The sequence below is a fragment of the Trachemys scripta genome, chromosome 2 (genome assembly GCF_013100865.1).
Source record: "Trachemys scripta elegans isolate TJP31775 chromosome 2, CAS_Tse_1.0, whole genome shotgun sequence".
Lineage (NCBI taxonomy): Eukaryota > Metazoa > Chordata > Testudines > Emydidae > Trachemys > Trachemys scripta.
In genome coordinates this window covers 46,026,303-46,045,271 of record NC_048299.1, presented here as the reverse complement: position 1 = coordinate 46,045,271, position 18,969 = coordinate 46,026,303, and the positions used below count along the sequence as shown (strand labels likewise).

The 18,969-nt window shown below is 40.6% G+C and overlaps 1 protein-coding gene across 13 annotated transcripts in view; it reads left to right on the top strand.

Moving 5' to 3' along the window:
- The first annotated feature begins 1,146 nt into the window (after nucleotides 1-1,146).
- Nucleotides 1,147-18,969, top strand: part of SGCE (sarcoglycan epsilon) — a 56,202-nt gene continuing 38,379 nt past the window's right edge. For 2 of the 13 annotated variants that reach the window (XM_034760463.1, XM_034760468.1), the window contains exons 1-3: nucleotides 1,147-1,293; nucleotides 9,687-9,791; nucleotides 16,962-17,084. In XM_034760463.1, the coding sequence (XP_034616354.1) occupies nucleotides 1,185-1,293; nucleotides 9,687-9,791; nucleotides 16,962-17,084 (337 nt within the window). In that variant the 5' untranslated portion in view covers nucleotides 1,147-1,184. Of the gene's footprint in view, nucleotides 1,294-9,686; nucleotides 9,792-13,477; nucleotides 13,500-16,304; nucleotides 16,429-16,654; nucleotides 16,837-16,961; nucleotides 17,085-18,969 lie in introns of those variants that run through there. The other 11 variants (XM_034760464.1, XM_034760467.1, XM_034760471.1 and 8 more) reach the window with 10 other exon arrangements.

Below are 18,969 nucleotides of genomic sequence, written 5' to 3'. Positions count from 1 at the left end.
CTCTCGTGTCTGGCAGAGTCCTCGTAACCCCAACAAGGCTGGGCCCAGGATTCCTGGGGGGGCTCAACCCCCAAACTTGCTGTGGTCACTAGGTCAGGGGCTAGGGTGTCCCACTCCGGGGTACTCTCTCTCTGCACTGGATGCTTTTCTGACCCACTGATCATTACATACGATTTAAAGCAATACAATTTAATTAACAATTAGTTTAAAAAGGAATAAGGAAAAATGGGAAAGGTTGAAGGAAACACATCACACCGCTCTGTGGCAGGGAACATCACAAACAGTGTCTCTGGAATGTCAGGGCAGTTCACTACACAGTTTCTTGTAGGTCCCAGGCCTCCTTCTCAGGCTCTGGCTGTGCTGCAGGGATGCTGCGGGTTGGACACTTGCTCTGGTGGTGGCCACACGCTCTCAGGCTCTGGGTGACAGGACCCTTCTTCCCAGCATCACCTCCGTCCTGTCAGGGTTACGATCCCCCTTCAAGTCTGGCCTGCAAGGCCTCTTGGCTGAGGCGTCTCCCCGTGCTGGGCCCGCTGCCCAGGGTCCCTCTCACTCTTCCCAGCTGCTCACCGCACCCAGCTCCGGACTGCTCCAGCCCCAGCCCCAGCCATGCGAAGCCAGGTATGGAGCCTGCCTGTGTCGCCAACCGGACTTTTAATGGCCCGGTCGGCAGTGCTGACCAGAGCTGCCAGGGTCCCTTTTCGATCGGAAAACCAGACACCTGGTAACCCTAAGCTGAACCCAGCCAAAGTCCATCGCACCCAGCTGCAGTGGCATGGAGGGCTGCAGGGCGAGGCAAACCCTGCTCACTCTGTGCCAGTGCAGCAGGGGATGGAAGGAGGAAATTCAGACTCCACCTCAGGGTTAAGTACAGGCCAGAGCCTGCGTGGCCGGGGGCCCTTGTGACTGGAAGCAGGGGCTCTCCGCCAGGCTCCTCTGCGGGACCTTACTGCCCCTCCCCCAATCCCCTGAGAGGCCTCCCCACACACGTCGCGAGCTCGGCCTGCGCGCGCCCTCGCGGCTCAGGGGCGCGCCTAGGCTCGCTCCCGGGCCTGAGGGGAGCTCGGCTCCTCCCAGCATGCCCCGCGGAGGCGACCGACCGGCGCTGCTTGGAGACCGTCACTAGGGGCGGGGGGATGCCGCTGGCTGGTGTCAGGCGGCGGCACGGAGGGAGCGGGCGGAGGATGCAGCAGCGGCGGCAGGAGGAGCGAGGAGCCATGCAGCGCTGTGCGCCGGGGCCCCGGCCGCAGAGCAGGCGGAGCGGGGGCGCCCTCACCACCCTCCTGCTGACAGGTTGGTCGCAGCGGCTCCTTCACTGCATCGAACGGGCGCGGCCCCGCTGTACCCCCCTCGCCCGTCACCCCAAACCCCGCCCTGCCTCGGCGGCCGCCCCTCAACCCCCCGGCTGCGGGCCGCTCGAGCCCGCTTTGTTCCCTCGGCCCCCAGTCACTGCAACAAGCACCCCACGACCCCCAGGGCAGCGCCCCCTCCATTCCCCCAGCCGCAGCAGCAGCAGCAGCTCCTCTTTTAAACCTCCCACCTTCCCTTCAAGTAGCGGCGCCCATAGTCCCCTCCCCGCCGGCAGCTTCGGCCCCGCAGACCCTGCCTTGCCCTCCAGCAGCCGCAGCGATGGGAGCCTTATTACACCTCCCCCCCCGCGCTCCTCTCGCTCCCCAGCAGCATCCCCTGGCCCTAGCAGGCAGCCGCCACGGCCATCATCCGCTCATTACGGAAAACAGACGTCTCTGCAGCAAAGCCAGTTTGGGAGCCTCGGTGTCAGTGCATCGCCCAATCAGCCTCTGTAGGATTGACACTGCCCCAACGGCCCCCTCCCCTAGGCTTGTGCTAACGCTATAAAACAGCAGCCTGACGCTGTAAAAATCTACAGGCATGCTAGAGGTGATGTGATGTGATGTCCACCTTCCATGTAATTATATTGTCGGCTAGCCCCTCCCCATCCGAACCACTGCTTAGCTACACCCGGCGCAACATGCCCATTTTAGGAGTAGTCATCACTTTACATATGACGTAGATGGCAGAGAGGTACCCCTCATGGCACAGTAATGAATATGGTATGCATGCCTCCATAGATTAACAGGCAGTAGGTAATCATGGAAAGAACAAGAGATGTGATGCATGAAGAGAATCCGATGGCACAGTCATTTAAAAGAGATCTCTCTACTCAATTCAGGTAGTGAGCATATATCTAGTTTTATTGAAGGCTACAAAGATTCTTTTTTCCCTGTCACCGCTATGACCTCATAGGATTTGCAGACACTTCTCCTAGCTCTGTCTGAAGCAACATGCATGTTTCTGGCATTGGGCAAATAATTACATACAATAAAGACTTAAGAATATTATGGTCACACCAGTGTCAACCACTCAGAAGTTAGAGTGCCAGAATTAAGGTTGTACAGGAAACTTTTATTCTGCTCCCTTCTGCATATGTTTGACAGTCTTTAATCACATGATCATACTATTTTCAGAGTCCTGCCACAAAAAGCATTATCTCTTCAAGCAGAGACATTTCTCATAAAGGAAAGTGTTAGGCCACCCTACCAAAAGGAGTGCAGCCACTCCCACAAACTTTATCATTAGGGTACCAGGATTTTGCAGTGAAAAAGAATGGTGGTTTTATCAGATAGTTTCTCTGTCACTTTGTTGTGATCAAAAGTTCATTTCCATTTAATTCTTTCAAACTACTAAGCAGTGGCATTTGGGATCACTTACCTTAAATATGATAAGTAAGGTCACCACATGTATTAAAATATTTAAAAAATGGAAGTAATGTGAATTTTTTTGGGGTGGAGTCTAGGAAGTGTTTTGATTCATATGTTTGTGGTTAATCCACCAACATAATGCAAGGTGGGGATCATACCAGTTCTATCGAGCAAGCATAGATATGTGAAACAGCTCCCCTCTTGGGAGAGCAGAAGCACGCTTTCCATTGCCCCTCTCCTCAACCCCACCACAATGCTAGGATTAGATTGTCAGTAAAAGGAGGAGCTAAACCAATCTCTACAGCCATAATTTTTCAGCAGTTTTAACTGGATAGATACAGAAAGTGAAAAAAAAATTAATGGGTTTTGGAAGATTAGTTGCTCATTTCTGGTACTCACTGTGAGAGACCTCAGGTTATTTACATCTACATTACAGATGAATGGGCTCAGTGTGCAGGATATAAGTGGTGTAGTCAATGAAGGGTAACTTCAGAAGGGATAAACCACACAATTAAAATAACAGATTATCATTTGTTTTTAAATTTAGTACTTTTAAAGGTTTTTATGAGTTTCTGGAGTGGGAATGTGGAAAAACTAACCCATCCGAGGCTTTACAGCGTTGCTTTTTTTAAAAGGTCTGACAGTGTAACCCATGTGAGCAAGGTATAGGATACAGTTGTGGATAAGTATGTGTAGTTTAAAAGACTGCATCATAATAAGAACTGTATCTTAGCATGCGGTTGCCATTTACATTATATCAAACTTCTGTAATGCTGTATTTATTGCAGTATTAGCTTCATTTACTTGTTTCTTCAACTTTATAAAAGGGGTGGCCAAACTGTGGCTCATAAGCCACATACAGCTCTTTTAGGGTGAAAGTGCGGTTTGTAGAGCTCCCCTTCTCCCCCTACCAGACTGGGGCAGGGGGAGTTCAGGAGCTTCTGCCCTACAGGGAGGGGGTACTCAGGGATTCAACCCCATCGGAAGCGACTGCTGGGGCTTGGAGCTTCAGCAAGAGCAGGGCTGAAGCCCTGAGCCCCAGCAGGCACATCCAGCTCTCAAACTTCTGAAGATTATTGTATGTGGCTCGGAGGGTCAGTTAGTTTGGCCACCCCTATTATAGCTATAGATGTCATCCTATGCTCTGGGTTCACACTCAAAATACAGAACTGCCCATAAGGTAATCATCCCATACCTCTCCCTCTTTAATAGGTTAAAGGACTTTGCTGAACCTGAAAGATTAAATAAATCTGGCCTCTGGTGACCACTACTCAATGGAATGGGGAGCGAGTTCAAAACAGACGTCCCTAAGTTTATGAGACTTTACCATAGGATTCTTTGCTGATCTCAACTCTGGTAGCGTGTCACAGAGGGTTTGTCCTCAGATAACCAGGGCTTATCTCATTCAGGGTTATATATTTGAAGATATTCACTTAATTCTGAATTCTTACTTGCACATCAATCAGGATTTTGGAAGCAATTCAACATCCCCTAATACACTGAAGCATTGTTTTGTTTTTAAATTGCTCTTGACCTGTGCATGCAACATCTACGGATACTAGTAGATGGTTTGCATGTTGATTAAGGGCATTGCTTGAAGTGTTGTCTTCTGCAAGTTTGGCTAATTAAGATCTTACTCTCTCCTCTAGTTATAGCACTTGATCTGCAATAGCACAAGTCCAGGCTCTCTTCCTTTTTGCTTCATGATGTATAAATAACAAAAGGTTTAAAAAGGTTTATTTCAGAAATAAAGATTTTATTAACCCGGGGGGGGGGGGGGGGGAGAGAACCATGTTGACTAGAAGGTATATCATTTGAGACTAAAAGGTGAAAGGGTATGGGATTTTTAGTTATTGTTTCAAGGAGTTTTTTTGTTGACATTTAATTCCACTGTCTAATGAACTTTAAGATTCAGAATCCTTGATTTCTTCATTTGTGATACGAGAGTTAATGATGACCATCTGTGACCTCTTCCCCCACCCTTGGAAGTTCTCCAACAAAGCCAGGGAAGATAAGACTTGATATTCCTGATATTGTGGTAGAACAAGCTTTAAAAATGTTTATTATTTCAGAGAACTACTAATTCAATAATTGCTGTTAAAACTAGACTGCATTATCAAGTCATGATTTCAGACATGGGGAAAAGAGTTTACTATAGTCTGAGATGAAGACCTCTCCATTATCCCAAGATTAAGCCTCATACTTGATTTCTCTCTTTGAACATTTTTATAAATCAGTCATATTGCCTTTAGAGTCAGATTAAGGGAATCTGGAGCCGTAGGCACACATCCCCTTGTGGCTGTTCCCTTGCAACCTTGTCCCCATTCCACAGCCCTGGCATTCCCCCACCCCCTCTATTAGGAGTGGTAGTGCAGGGGCTTCCTCCCCTCTAGTAGAGGCAGGGATAATAATATGGGTGCCTCAGGAACAGTAAGAAAGGTCCCCTCCCCCTTTGGAGAGGCAGCAGCAGAAACATGAGACCCCCCCCCAATATGCCCCAACTTCTGGAGTAAGTATCTGCTTATGAAACTGGGCTAGACCCACTGCACTTGTCTCTTCATTCTGTGGCAGGATCACTAGAATAATGTTTGCAGGACCACACAAGCAGTGGACTGGGTCTTGGCAATAAAACCCACTGAAAAGAATGGAGTAGTTTGTACTCTCTGAGCTACTGTTTCTGTCCACCTGTAGATTCAGACATCACTGCATCAATTACTTTGTTTTCTTTTTTCAGTATTTTCTTTTCACCATGAGGGCTAGAAATGTATTTGTTTAAATAGGAGTTCAGATTCTTACATGCATGACTTAAGGAGGAGCAGCCCTAAGCAACTAGTGCTCATGCCTTAATCCATTCCATATTGTCCTTTCTGCTGACATAACTCATCATCAAAAAGAAATATAAAGCTTTTATATTAATGAGATAAGTAGATACAGAAGGGTGAGTCTTTACAATAGTCAGCTGATTGGTTTGACTGCAATTATGGAATAAAGTTTGTTTGTGTGGTTGCATAATTTAGAAGGAAAAAATTACAGACTATTTTGGATACTTGAAAGGTGGATTTACAATTTCTAATCAAACTGAGAAGTGTCATCAGATAGTTATACAACACTTTTCCCTCAGAAATTTGAAGAAAGTATAGACTCTGGACATTAGAAATCTTGGTATAGATCTGTAAAGCTCCTTAATTACATTTTCTTGAATTTGTTTTTTATCCTGTAGATTTGTCTTTTCCCCCCCAGTTTAGATAACTCTACAAAGTTGCTATTTTAATTCATTCTCATAAGAATAAAAAAGTAACCTTTGTAGTACAGAAAGAAATATTAATATTTTAGAAGCAGATGTAGAAACTAAAGAACCAGTAACAGATATCCTCCCTCCACCCCATGCCCCTTAAGCCAGTTGAATGGTTTCTCATAACACATAAAGGGGAGAGAGACTAGGATTGGAGAAAACCTCCTTTTAGCAACCTCAGTTTTACCTGGGAGCCCCGATGCAAAAGATTATTTAAGGTTATCATAAGTTTTCTGTTTCTTTATTTTTACAGTTGACAATATTTACTGTATTGTAGCTAGTTACTTGTGCTTGTGTGTGGTTTTTCACATCACACCAGGGAAGAGAAAATACACATTTACAGAAGTAGTAAAATGTGAGCATAAAAATCACATATCATGGTAGAGGAGGTAGGCCAGATGTAGTACCTGAAAGTGGCTAACTTTTTTTTAAAAATTAGGTAGACTTCAAGTTGACAGTGAACATTTAAAGGCTATTAGTATGTTGTAATTAAACTTCAGAAATTCTTATTTGCTTTTATCACGGGCTAGGCATTCCCTTTCTGGTAGTACAAAATTATAAAATAAATAAACTCTTAAATTCTCTCTTTTCCAGGGTATAATCAAAGTCCAATAAACAGCCTTACCTTTATAAGACATAAACCAACTCCAAAAAATAACATCCTCTTCTTTGGGGAGAATAGCTATCTTAAAAACACAGCTTTTAGTTCTTTCCTTCTAATCTGGCCATGTCTTGTGTCTTCCTTCATTTATACATAGCAGCTGTGCCAGGTAGGTGCATGAGATCCAGCTGCATCTACTCTTCAGCCCCTTAACCATTTCCTGTTTGACTCCACAACCCATGGACACAATATTGATATGCAGAATGTAAATATAAATGGTTCTGAAATTAATGTAATTATAATATTTTTATGTAATATCAAACGAGGTATTTGAAGTACCAGTGAGGTTGGATAGTATATATACCATGCCCCACTTGAGGTTTTAATAATTTTAAGGTGGTATGATTTATTTTAATAAAATTAAATGCTCAGGAAAAGTCTGGAGGTACTGTCTTTGAAATGATGTGTTCCATGTTCATTTAGCCATTGGCTTCTTTACTGAGACTTATCAAATGTGTAATGGTGGTTCTGTGAATTGAATATCCACACACAAGAAAATGCAACTAGTGAAACTACTTCTTATTGGCCACTGAACAGCTTTCCAGTTCTGTCAACTTTTGGTCATCACCAGCGTGGCTGGATTTGAACAAATGGCATAGATGTGAAATGTTTTTATCTTATTTCAAAGTCCTTGGAGACATCCAGTTTCCTTATAATTAAATAATGGGAGTGAGAGTTAGTGGAGTACCATAAGTCCAAGTGTGTCAAAGAGAGAATAACAACAATTTAAAAAAATACATTAATTATGCAGAAATTTCAATGTCTTGACATTGATTGCTTCTGTTGACTTTACTGTGTTTTTATTTAGTCCTTTAAACCCATTACCATCTTCCAAATCTGAAAATTCTTTGCTTGTTTCTAGTCTAAGGGCTGCTATAATATAGATCAGCTGGTGATAGTGCCAAGGGGCCATGACCATCTGGGGATTGTTGGCACACAGCCTGCCTGGCCATGCCCTCACCCCTCCCCACCTCTGACTATGTCAGGGATTCTAGAGTATGTGATGGGCAGGAGCCAGTTACAGTGTTTTTTATCAGTGGGGGATTAGGGGTTTGTGGCCTGGGCCAGAGCAAGTGGGGGCCCCTCCCCACCTCTTCTGCCTGCAGTTGCATTCCTCCCTGGCACTCCTGACGGGGAAATGGGGTCAGGGCACGGGGGCTTGTCCTGCCCTGCATGCCTGACACTCCTTCCCCCACATCCTAATCCTGCTCCCCGGCAGGAGCAACATGTGGGTGGACGGAGTGGGGCAAGCCCCTGTGCCCCAATCCCATACCCCGGCAGGAGCACCGGGTGGATGGAGCACGGCAAGCTCCCGTGCCCTGACCCCGTTCCCCAGCAGGAGCGCCAGGCGGAGCAGGTCGGGGCAGGGGGTGCCCATTTTTCCAGGGCTGCCCAATTGGCCGGGGCTGTTGAGCACAGGCCCCATTGGCCTAGTGGCTAATCTGCGACTGGTTTTTATGCCTGCATGGAAGATCTGACCAGTTTCCTTTCCCTTTTCACTATTAGGATGTATTAGCTAAGACATTTTAAAACCCTAGTGTAGCCAGCACAAGTAGAATTTGAATGTTAGCACATTTTTATCCTAGTGTGGCCCACCTGCCCCTCCCATCCTGGACTTTATTCTGATTCTTCACTGATGGGGCTAGACTCTACCATTCCCTTCTCCCCTTGTCCCATCCAACCGGCTGCTGCTTTCCATTGAGCTGCTGGAGAGAAGGGAGAAAAAGTCATGTGCCAGAAGAGGTTTTGTTTTAAATAAATAAAGGGGGATTTAATTTGTGGGGTTCAGCCCTCCTAGCCCATTTATCATCAGTCCTCCCTACTTCCCACCTTTGGGTCCCAGGCAAGAAGCTACAGCTTGACATTATCTTTAAAAATCAGACAAAAGCAGTTTAACTTCATTTCAGAAGATTAAAACTTGTCCTTACCCCCAAACTGAATACATGCAAGGCTGTTGATTATAACCTACCCATTTCCCATCATATGACGTTCTTCAACTTCTTTAAGACATCCTTTTGTTAGTAAGTTAATGGGCTGGTTTTTTAAAAAAAATCAGTGGTAAACAAAACATTGATTTTGCTATCATTCTGAACTAAATGGCCTTGCTGGTAGAAATTACATTGATTTTAAGATAAGTGTTTCATACATTTAGAACAACAACAGACATTCCAATAATAATATATTGTGGTAAACTCTAAATCACACACACATTTATATTAACTGTCACAGTAAACACTTTGATATATAGCCTTTATATTTAAAATTCCTTGCTTACTTGCATAAACATAATCCTCTATTGAACAATGGATTTGAATTTGTTTTATGAGAACTTTAAAACAAATATATTACACATGGCACATTATTATACTGGATGTGATGTGGAGCACACTTAGGCCCATAATGATTCACTTGGTCTTTGGGGAAAATCTAAATTGCTTTGTCTTCAGCAAATTGTTAGCCAATTAATAGTGTAGTATTAGCGTGAACTGAGTGTGACTTGTTGTTCAGCCTCTTATGCCTTGTCTACATTGCACTTTATCGGTATAGGTATACCAGTACATTATATTGGCAAAGCACTCGTAGTTCGGATGCAGTTTGTACTGGCAAAGCTGCACCTTTACCAGTATAGTTTTTTCTAAACCCCCATCCCCAGAGCAAAACAAACTATGCTGCTAAAAGTACAGTATAACTGCATTTGCACAATGTGCTTTTGCTGGTATTGCTGTGTTGGTCATAGGGTGTGATGGTATGTGATCTGTCTGACATACGTAGGCTGTCCGAAGTGTAGACCTGGCCTTATTTGGAGATTGCATGCAAAAATGGTGACTGCCAGAGGGATATATAAACCAGCACCATCTATTTTATTTATTTCTGTTTCTACACTCTGAAGAAAAGTTGAAAACAAAAGCTGGCTTTAAAAGAATCTGATCCCAGCTAATGGCATTTGATCTGTGGGAGTCTGTTAATCTGACATTAATTCTTTTTTTGTTTGCATTTATTTTATTTTGAAAAGCTTTTTTGTTAAGCTCTGCTGAAGGGATAAATGGAACAATTAACTGGAAGACTAAGCAACCCAACAGTTATATTATCAGCAGAATAAGGGCTGCTGAAAAGAATGGTGAGTTTAGGTTGTAAATTTAAATCCCATTGTGGGTTCAGTCAACATCTGCTTTCAATATTACCTTTGCTTTTTCAGTGAATGTTTATTAATAAAATGACATCTCAAGGTAAGTAATTTTGAAAAACAATCTTATAGTTCTTTAATCTTCTAAACTGTCAGGATTCTGTATGTCTTTATGTTTAGTTTCCCTCGGGTTTTTATGTTGCCTATGGCTTTGCTTAAAATAATGGCTGTGTGTATAATCTAATATTGCATATATACTTCTCACTGCTGGTTGCTTAAAAACATCTTTGCAGTGTGCTTAATGCAATAACTTGTTATAACTATTAAAATAATTCATTCCATATCTATATGTAGAAAAAAAAAACAATTTTTATTACTTATCTGTAGGAATACACATAGAATCTGTAGGAATACCCATGCGTCTGACAAAGTGGGTATTCACCCACAAAAGCTTATGCTCCAATACGTCTGTTAGTCTATAAGGTGCCACAGGACTCTTTGTCGCTTTTACATAGAATATTGCAGCTGAATTTTACTGTGACCAACAGTTATCTGAGAAAATGCCAGTAACTTTTCATGCATCATCTAGCTAGGTGAAGGATCTGGATCTCCCTAGAGCTCTAGCTATGGCCAGGATCACCCTTACCCAGGGAACCCGGAAAAGGAGCTCTGGAGGAAGAAACTTCTATATGGATTCCCTTGTGAAGATCCCCCAAATTCACTGTTGAGAAGAATGGGTTTCCCCCCTTTCATGCAGAATAGACTGCAGGCCTGTCACCAAACCTGGTTGATCCTCTGAAATCCATGGGAGTGCAGGGTCATCCACACTGAGATCCTGGTCCTCTCTGCTAGCTCTGGCCTCTGACAGCTCACAGCCTCTAGGCTCTCTGACAGTGCCGCTCCAGTGGGGTGATTTCCTGGCTATGCCTGTCCCCAGTATCTGTGGGGAAGGAACACTACTCATAAGAGGTAAAAAAGAAACACTTCTCATAAGAGGTAATACAGTCTGAGGCAGTATTATTTTCCCAGGGGAATATTTACAGGGCCAGAGAAAGACAATTTATGTTTCCTCTCCCCTCTGTTCCCAGCCTGTCTACTTATCCCTCAGGCCTGTGCAGCTTCCAGCCCTTCCCAGCATGTACATCCCAGGATTCACAGAAAGGCATTCATGGAGTCAGGGGGGAAAGGAGGAGCAAAAACAGTGCACTGAAGGTAGATAATGCCCCCTACATGCCTTGAGAGCACCTAATCTGGGACCATATCATGTACGAACTTTAGTAAGAAATTAAATATTCTTTGTAGCAGACACAGAATGCTTCCACAGTAGCCCAAAACTTTCCCCTTCCATGAGGTGGAGTCACAGAAAAACTGTCGAACAATATTCAGAATATTTGGCAATCTGGCTCACGGAAATGACATGGAATGACACGGAAATGGGAGTCAGCGAGAATGTTCAGTTACATCTTCTGACATTTTAGGACAGTTGCACATTTTTCTCCATAACTGGTCAGTCATAGAAGATTGTTAAAAGGCTGCACAGCCTGAAGATAACAAACTATCCATAAATGAGATATTTTCTTATCAGCTGGAGAGGAAGAGCAAGTGGCATATTGGACCGAAGATTCACCTTCCACTTCCTTTCTCATTTTGAAGAAACATCAGGGGAAGGGAGAGGAAAGGCTGTGAAGGAGAACTTTCCAAATACCAGTCTCCAGAGTTGTGTTATTACAATTCATATGTGGTTATAAGATAAATATATGTAAGGTCAAAATTCATCCTGTACAATGAATAGAATATATCATTCAAAGTACACTGAATTATACATAAGTAAGAAGGAAGGTTTAGTGGATTAGATACTGGACTAGGACTTGGGAGACCTAATGGAAACAATTCCCAGCTCAGCCACAGGCTCTGAATGGCTGTGTGGACATGTTATTCAATATATAAGATTGTCAGCCCTCCAGGGTTGTCCTGGAGTCTCCAGGATTTCAAGATTAATCTTCAGTGCAAGATTATGTCATGTGATGAAACCTCCAGGAATATGTCCAACCAAAATTGGCAACCCCATCAATGTGCCTTGTGCCTCTGTTGTCCATCTCTAAAATGGAGATACACCTCTACCCCGATATAACATGACCCGATACAACACAAATTCAGATATAACGCAGTAAAGCAGTGCTCCGGGGGGGGGCGGGGCTGCGCACTGCGGCAGATCAAAGCAAGTTCGATATAACGCGGTTTCACCTATAATGCGGTAAGATTTTTTGGCTCCCGAGGACTGCGTTATATCGGGGTAGAGGTGTATTTCTGTACCTCACATGGGTGCTGTGAGGATAAAATCCATTAATGAGTATGAAGTTTAAATAATATGGTAATGAGGGCATAAGTAAGTAGCTAGCGAACATGTTAAAATACTAGGGACCAATTAGTGGAACTGGGATTAGAAACTAGTATTAAAGACTGCAAATAGGAAAATGTAGGGGGTTTATTTTCTCAAAATATTTTAGAGTTTGCCCTTTAAAGGCAGGGGATTATTGATTAAAACAGAAGGGGAAGTGGGATTAATGTATCTTTTCTTTTGTGGATGCATGTGCTCAATTACGTTAGCATTAATGAAGCTAATATATACCCAGAGGGTAGAACTCTACCTTTCAACGCCCAATCTAGATTAGGAAAATAGAACTGTTTTTTAAAAGATGTTTGCTAACACAGTTTTAACACTGTTTTAAACAGGACTTCAACTTAATGTAGAAAGAGCGACTACTATTTAAATGTGTTAGTTGGTTTTGGTTAACCCAAGACTCCACCTGGGTAACAGTATTAATAATAATAAATGATTATATTAGAATAATTACAATAACACTATAAACTAACTCACAGGGTAATTGTCAGGGTTAACTAATGTCTGTAACATGCTTTGTAAACTTAAAGCATTGTAGCACTGGTAGGCAATTTTTTAAAATATGACTTTATACTAGGTGCTAATTAGTGTTAAAAACATTAATCCAAACACATCAGTGAACATTTTAAAACACACTAATTTTTTCAGTAAAGAGAAACCCTAGCTTCCATTCCAGCTGTGGGCCAAATTCTAAAGCTGCTTTTAGGATGTTCAACATGGTAAGGTCATTTTTAGGATTAATTTGTTCCTCTGAAGCTTAGTTTTAACTGTCCACCAATGTCATCATTTTACATCTGCAGGAAGTCCTCAATGGTACACTTACCTCAACAACCGAATATGTCCCATTACCAGGAGCACCCATTGTAGTGTATGTGGGAATATCCAGTAAACTGCCTATGTAAGACATAATACATGTCAGAGAAATAATTTTTCTGCAGAAATTCCCCACTATAGTCTCTCTTATTAATTCTTCTATAAGTATTCCTTATGGAGAAAGTTTACCTTTACCTTTTCATTGATTCTCCTTTTTGAAACTGATCTTTGCTGTAGTATTAAAGTCTCAAGGTATAAAGCAAAGCATCTGGAACAGAAAAATAGATAATTTTTTTCTTTAGGTTTCATCAAGTCAGCATATTTTTCTCACCTTTTCTGTTCTGTAAATAATCTTATTAATGTTACAAATTACTTTTTCAGATTTTCTTGTTAGATACAATTTCCTATATAATTCTGTTTCCTTGATCTATTTACAGTTCATTTACAAAAGCAAGTGTGAGACTTTATTGGGTCACTAAGGCAAGATGGTGGGTGTACTTACCAGCTTTGATTAAATGCAGCAAATTGTTCTAGGTTAATTTAATTAAATGAAACCTGCTTTAAATATATTAACAATAACTGGTTTATTAATGCAGATTTTTTTTCATAAAATGTATTTACATTTCAAGACTATTTGAATTTATTCTTATTGATAAAAGTATTATAAGGTCTGGCTGTTTAGTATAATCTAATAAAAGCAAAATTCACAATGGGCAAAGGCAACTGTGATAACCAGGATTAATACATAAATATAATTAGAAAAAGATTGATTTCTGGAGCTCAGTAATATATGTGGCGCTTGAAGCTATTAATCTTAGAAAACCAGGCTCAGAATATCTGGTGCAAGGAATAGAATGTTTGTTACTAATTGTTGTTCAGCAATGTTTTGTGAGCAAACATCATGCAATAAGCTTGGCCTAAAGAAAAATTGAAATAAGAAATCTTACCTCAATTGGGTGTTATCAGCAATAAGGGCTTGATCCCGGCAGTGGGTTAAGAGGTAGGGCTACCATGTGGATGGAGATCCAAAACAGTACTGAGCACACTGTGGGGATCCTGCCAGTGCAGATCCCCAGCTGTGCCCAGAGCAGAGAGAGTTAAGCACATGTGGCCACCATGTAACTGGAGAGGGCAGAAGGGGCATGGTGACGGATGGATTTGGGGCATGGTGCCACGCCCTGTGAAAAATGGGTGATCTAGGTGGCAACAAGGGAGTTCAGATTGGGCCCCCCACCAAATTTCCCTGTGCCTACTAGCTGCAAGTCCCACAGACAGGGACTTAGAAGCACCAGGGCCCCAAACACATGTAGCTCTGCTGGAGAAGGAGCATGTCTGAAGGCTGTCCAGCCTGTAGTGGCTCCACTTCAGCCAGCTAGAGGACATGGATTCTCTTTTGCTTATATTGTACTGTTCTTTAAAATAGTGGATATATTTTAGAATGCTCGAGAGGCTATTTATGATAGTAAGTATAACTCACTTAACACACAGTAATACAGTAAATATTGGGACATTTGACATTGAGCCTGTCTTTATATATTTATAATGGGAATGAACACAAAATTTGGAAGATGCCAAAGAACAGAGTTATTAAATCAAAGATAGCAAACTGGAAACAGCAAATTTCAAGCATATCTTGTTTAGCGAATGTTTAAAAGAAAAAGGTTCACTAAAACTTGTTTCAAAAGACCATGCATCTTGAAATTAAATATTACATTAGCAGACCTGCTATTTCTACACACTCTTCACCTATCAGAAAGGTATATTGATATTCATTATCAAATAAACTCTATGCTTGGGGGGGTCTACAGTCTTTGGGGCAGACCCTCAGCTGGCTACATTCTATTCAATGTAGTTATGACAATTTATGAGCTGAGGGTCGCCTCTTTAAATATAAAGTGGAGTTTATTTTAAGTTTGGTGAAGATGGCATTACATCCTAATGAATCCCAAATTATCAAGGAGATAATTAGAAAAAAGTCTTTTAGTATCTGACACTTTTCTTTATCCTTTTTGTGAATGCACTTAATGAGAAATAACTTAAGTCTAGGATTACTATAGAAGATGAAATAATAATTAAAAAAACCCAGAAAAATCTTCAGCATACTATGAATTTAATAATTTATGACATCAGTCTAGGAGTTGCAGATATTCTGTCCAGCCCACTCACCATATTTTGCAGCCTGGCTCATGGGAATGACAATTGGGGACTCAATGAGCAAGTTCATTTTCATCCCCTGATAGCTTAGGACAAATGCACATTCTTCTCCAGATTCAGGCAGTTGTAGAATGTTTTTTGATGATTTATAATTATGCCAACCATCTGAAATTCTACTTGACACAATGTTTTTCAAAGCTTACCCCTGAAAAGGGCACTGAGCGGGTCTCGTTTTGATTACCATCAAAGCTGTTTTTCATGAGAACAAGTTGTTAGTTCTCTAAAACAAGGGCTCTCACGATTGTAAATCCTGCAGCTGAACAATTTGAGTAAAACATGGAAGGCTCCAGGTGTGCACAATGTGAATTTGTGTGAATTGCATATCATCCCCATCCAACTCCATTCTTGTGTTGCGTGTGCAATCTGATTTTTCCAATGTTTGGTAAAATCTTCATTGGGGTTTAAAAGCAGTTTTTTCTAAAAGAGTTCAAGTTTTAATTTAAAGGAGAAATAAAAATGGATTGGAATTTTATCTGAGTCCCTTTTTATGTTTGTTGTGAATGATCCTAGTATGTATAAACTTGTAAAATTCTAGTTTGACAGAATGTGAATCTTCTTCACTTATGGGAAGATGAGGTGTCACACCAATGTATTATGTTATTGTTTAGATTAGTGCCATATATAAAACTAAGCTATTTTATATCACACATATAGGGCTTGATTTTAAAATTGGGCTCCCATTTTGAACCTGCAAATAACAGGAAATAAAAATGATGGTATGTCTATTTTTATCTGAATACCTGGTTTGCTGTAACTGCAAAATTGTAGGTGAAAAATGGGAGGCTGGATGGAGACTCCTTTAAAATTTAACTTCTGAAGTTTACCTTGAGCAACAGAAAGAAATTAAAATGCACATTATGTCTGTGTCAAATATAACTGTATATACATAGTTTATATACACTTTTGATAGTAATATGTCTTTTTAGAACATGAGATGTAATCAGAAGACAGAAGCACTCAATTTTTGTAGTAAATATTAAATATTTAAAAAATGTCACTGTGGAATTATGACATTTTTATTTTACCCTTGGTGTGTGGTGTGATTAATATAATTCATTCTACCCTCAATTTGTGCACAGAACTACCATAGATGTCCGTGGGAGTCTTGCATGCAGAACAGTGGAAGAATATTACCCTATGTTCTGAGGCTATTGATAGTGTACAAATACAGAATAACAAAGAACAAGGAAAAATTACAATAAGGTATAATAATGAAGTTCTTGCTTGCATACAAACAGCCTTCATCAGGATGTATTTGACTAAATATTCATATTTAATTATTTTACAAACAAGTTATTAAGCCTGTATAGGCTACTTTGTTCCTTCTGTTCCTTATTTTTGTTGTTAAAAATATGGGGGAAATTTGATTATACACTCATATGTGTTTTTATTGATATATGGAATATCACAAATAAACAAGTTTCCAAAAATACTCATTGGCTTCTTCATTATCTATCTAAGTATGTGATTAGCATTTGAAATATTAAAAACTGTCTAATTTTGTTTACTGAAATCTTGTACAGGACTTGGAGGATACATAATGGGCAAAGAGAGGATTTGTTTTGCATTGTATTCTTAAACCCACACAACCTTTTAAAAACTTATTAACAGGTATCTAATGCTTGTTGCTTTCCTTTCCCTAGAAATGAAAATTTCCATAGTATTGCATGCTTTATTGTCTAGAGCATGTCTCACTTTTTACTTTTCTGTCTCTTATCTTTCCTTCTGCTTTTCAGTGTACACGATTCTCTCTAAGGTGCACTCTGATCGGAATGTATATCCTTCTGCTGGAGTTCTTTTTGTTCATGTTTTGGAGAGAGAATACTTTAAGGGGGAGTTTCCTCCTTATCCAAAGCCTGGTATGGGATGCTTAGATCTTCCATGTTATAGAAAAATATCATTTTTACTTTTAAATTCAAGATCTCAAATGTATCTAGAATAATTTGTGGTACAGTATTGAACATATATCACTTCAACACTTTTAACGTTGGTTGACTCTTCTATACTGGTAAAGTAAGTGGATAATTTCAAGTGGTTTTAAATCTTAAGGCTTATGAACTACAGGTATGCATTGCTGTGCATCTTGAGAAGCCCAGTTATGGACTTTGAAATGTTCAGTAGCGCATGTTATGAATCTAAGATTAGAATCTGGCACTTTTCTTTGGTATCCCATTAAAAATGTAGTCGTACAAGCTTAATTTTAATTTTAAAAAGATTGAGTCATATGGTGATTTTTGTAAAATATGCCCCATTTGAGATTGTATCCGTTTCTTACAAAATAAATAGTGATATTAACAATTTGTGTCAAAAAGCATCTTATACATTTTATAAAATTACTTTAAATACACAAGGAACATTTAAAATAAAAATTTTAAATGTCTTTAGCATAGAGCAGTGATGATTATTTTCTTTCAAATAAAATGAAAGCTTCCTTGGTTTCTATTTTGTTTCTACATGCAGTAACTTTTTTAAATTGTAAATCAGTCTTTTGTCATAGAAAGGGCTATATTTTCATAAGTATAGTATTTTGACTTGCATCCATGAAGTAAAACTAAAGGAAGATCATTAATAAGATAGAAAACATAGGTTTGAATTCATCTCAAAAACTATATGAAGATAAAGGACATTTCCCCCCACTTTGCTTATAAATTATTTAGCCTTCTAGAAGCAAGTAAAATTGAAAAGTTCTACTTCATTGACAATCTTTTTAATTTTGATTTTGGAACATGGTGCCTTGAAACCACATTGCGGAAAAATAGCATTTGTTTGAATGTCATATGTTTAAAATATTCTCAAGAGAAAAAAATAACTTAATTTGTTTTTATTTTCTTTAATCTTCTCTAAAGGTGGATGTTTTGACAGACCCTTACTCTTGAGTTTGTGCTCCATGTGTATGACTGCTGGAGCTACAGAGTTTTACTGTCAGCCAATAATATGGTGAAATGTGCCTATCTCAGGCCCAGTTTGTCCCCTCCTGAGATAACAGCTTAGGGATGTAAATGGAAGGAATTTGAAAGTCCTTTCCTAATTGCAGATTGTCTCTAGAACATTGCTACCTCAACTCCATGTCTGAGGCATGTTACACAGATGCAGTGTGAATCTCTGACTTGTACAATTGTGACCTCATGATCCACTGAAATTGCCCCACCCGTAGGCATCATGAATACCACATTGATCATCAAGACCCAACATTAGGATGACCAGATGTCCCAATTTTATAGGGACAGTCTCGATTTTGGGGTCTTTTTCTTATATAGGATCCTATTACCCCCGACCCCCAGGCCGGATTTTTCACACCTGCTGTCTGGTCACCCTACCCAACATTTGCAATATAGTCCTTGTTTAAAACTATTGTGTATGACAAATCTGCTCTGCCAGATCCTTAGCATCATAGAGCCTTTCCTGGAGAAGGACTTTGAAACAAGCCACATCTCAGACTGCCGATGTATTAAAATTGACTTTGAGGAACAAACTGTGAAATGGGGTAATTTAGGATGAACCCTAGCGACTGTAGCACCCTGGTGAGATTATTCCCAGAGAAGTGATGTTGGGAAGGTGTTCTGTGTTGCCATGGTAACATGTTTAACTGATGTCTTAGCATATTGCTGTAGTATCGTGGTTGATTCTCAATTTCCTCTGACACCCTGAAGTTTCATTGATTTTTGAATTTGGTTTGTGTTTAACTCACCAATTAAAATGAAGACCATCCATCATCTGGGTTATGAAAGTCCAAATAAGCAGAAG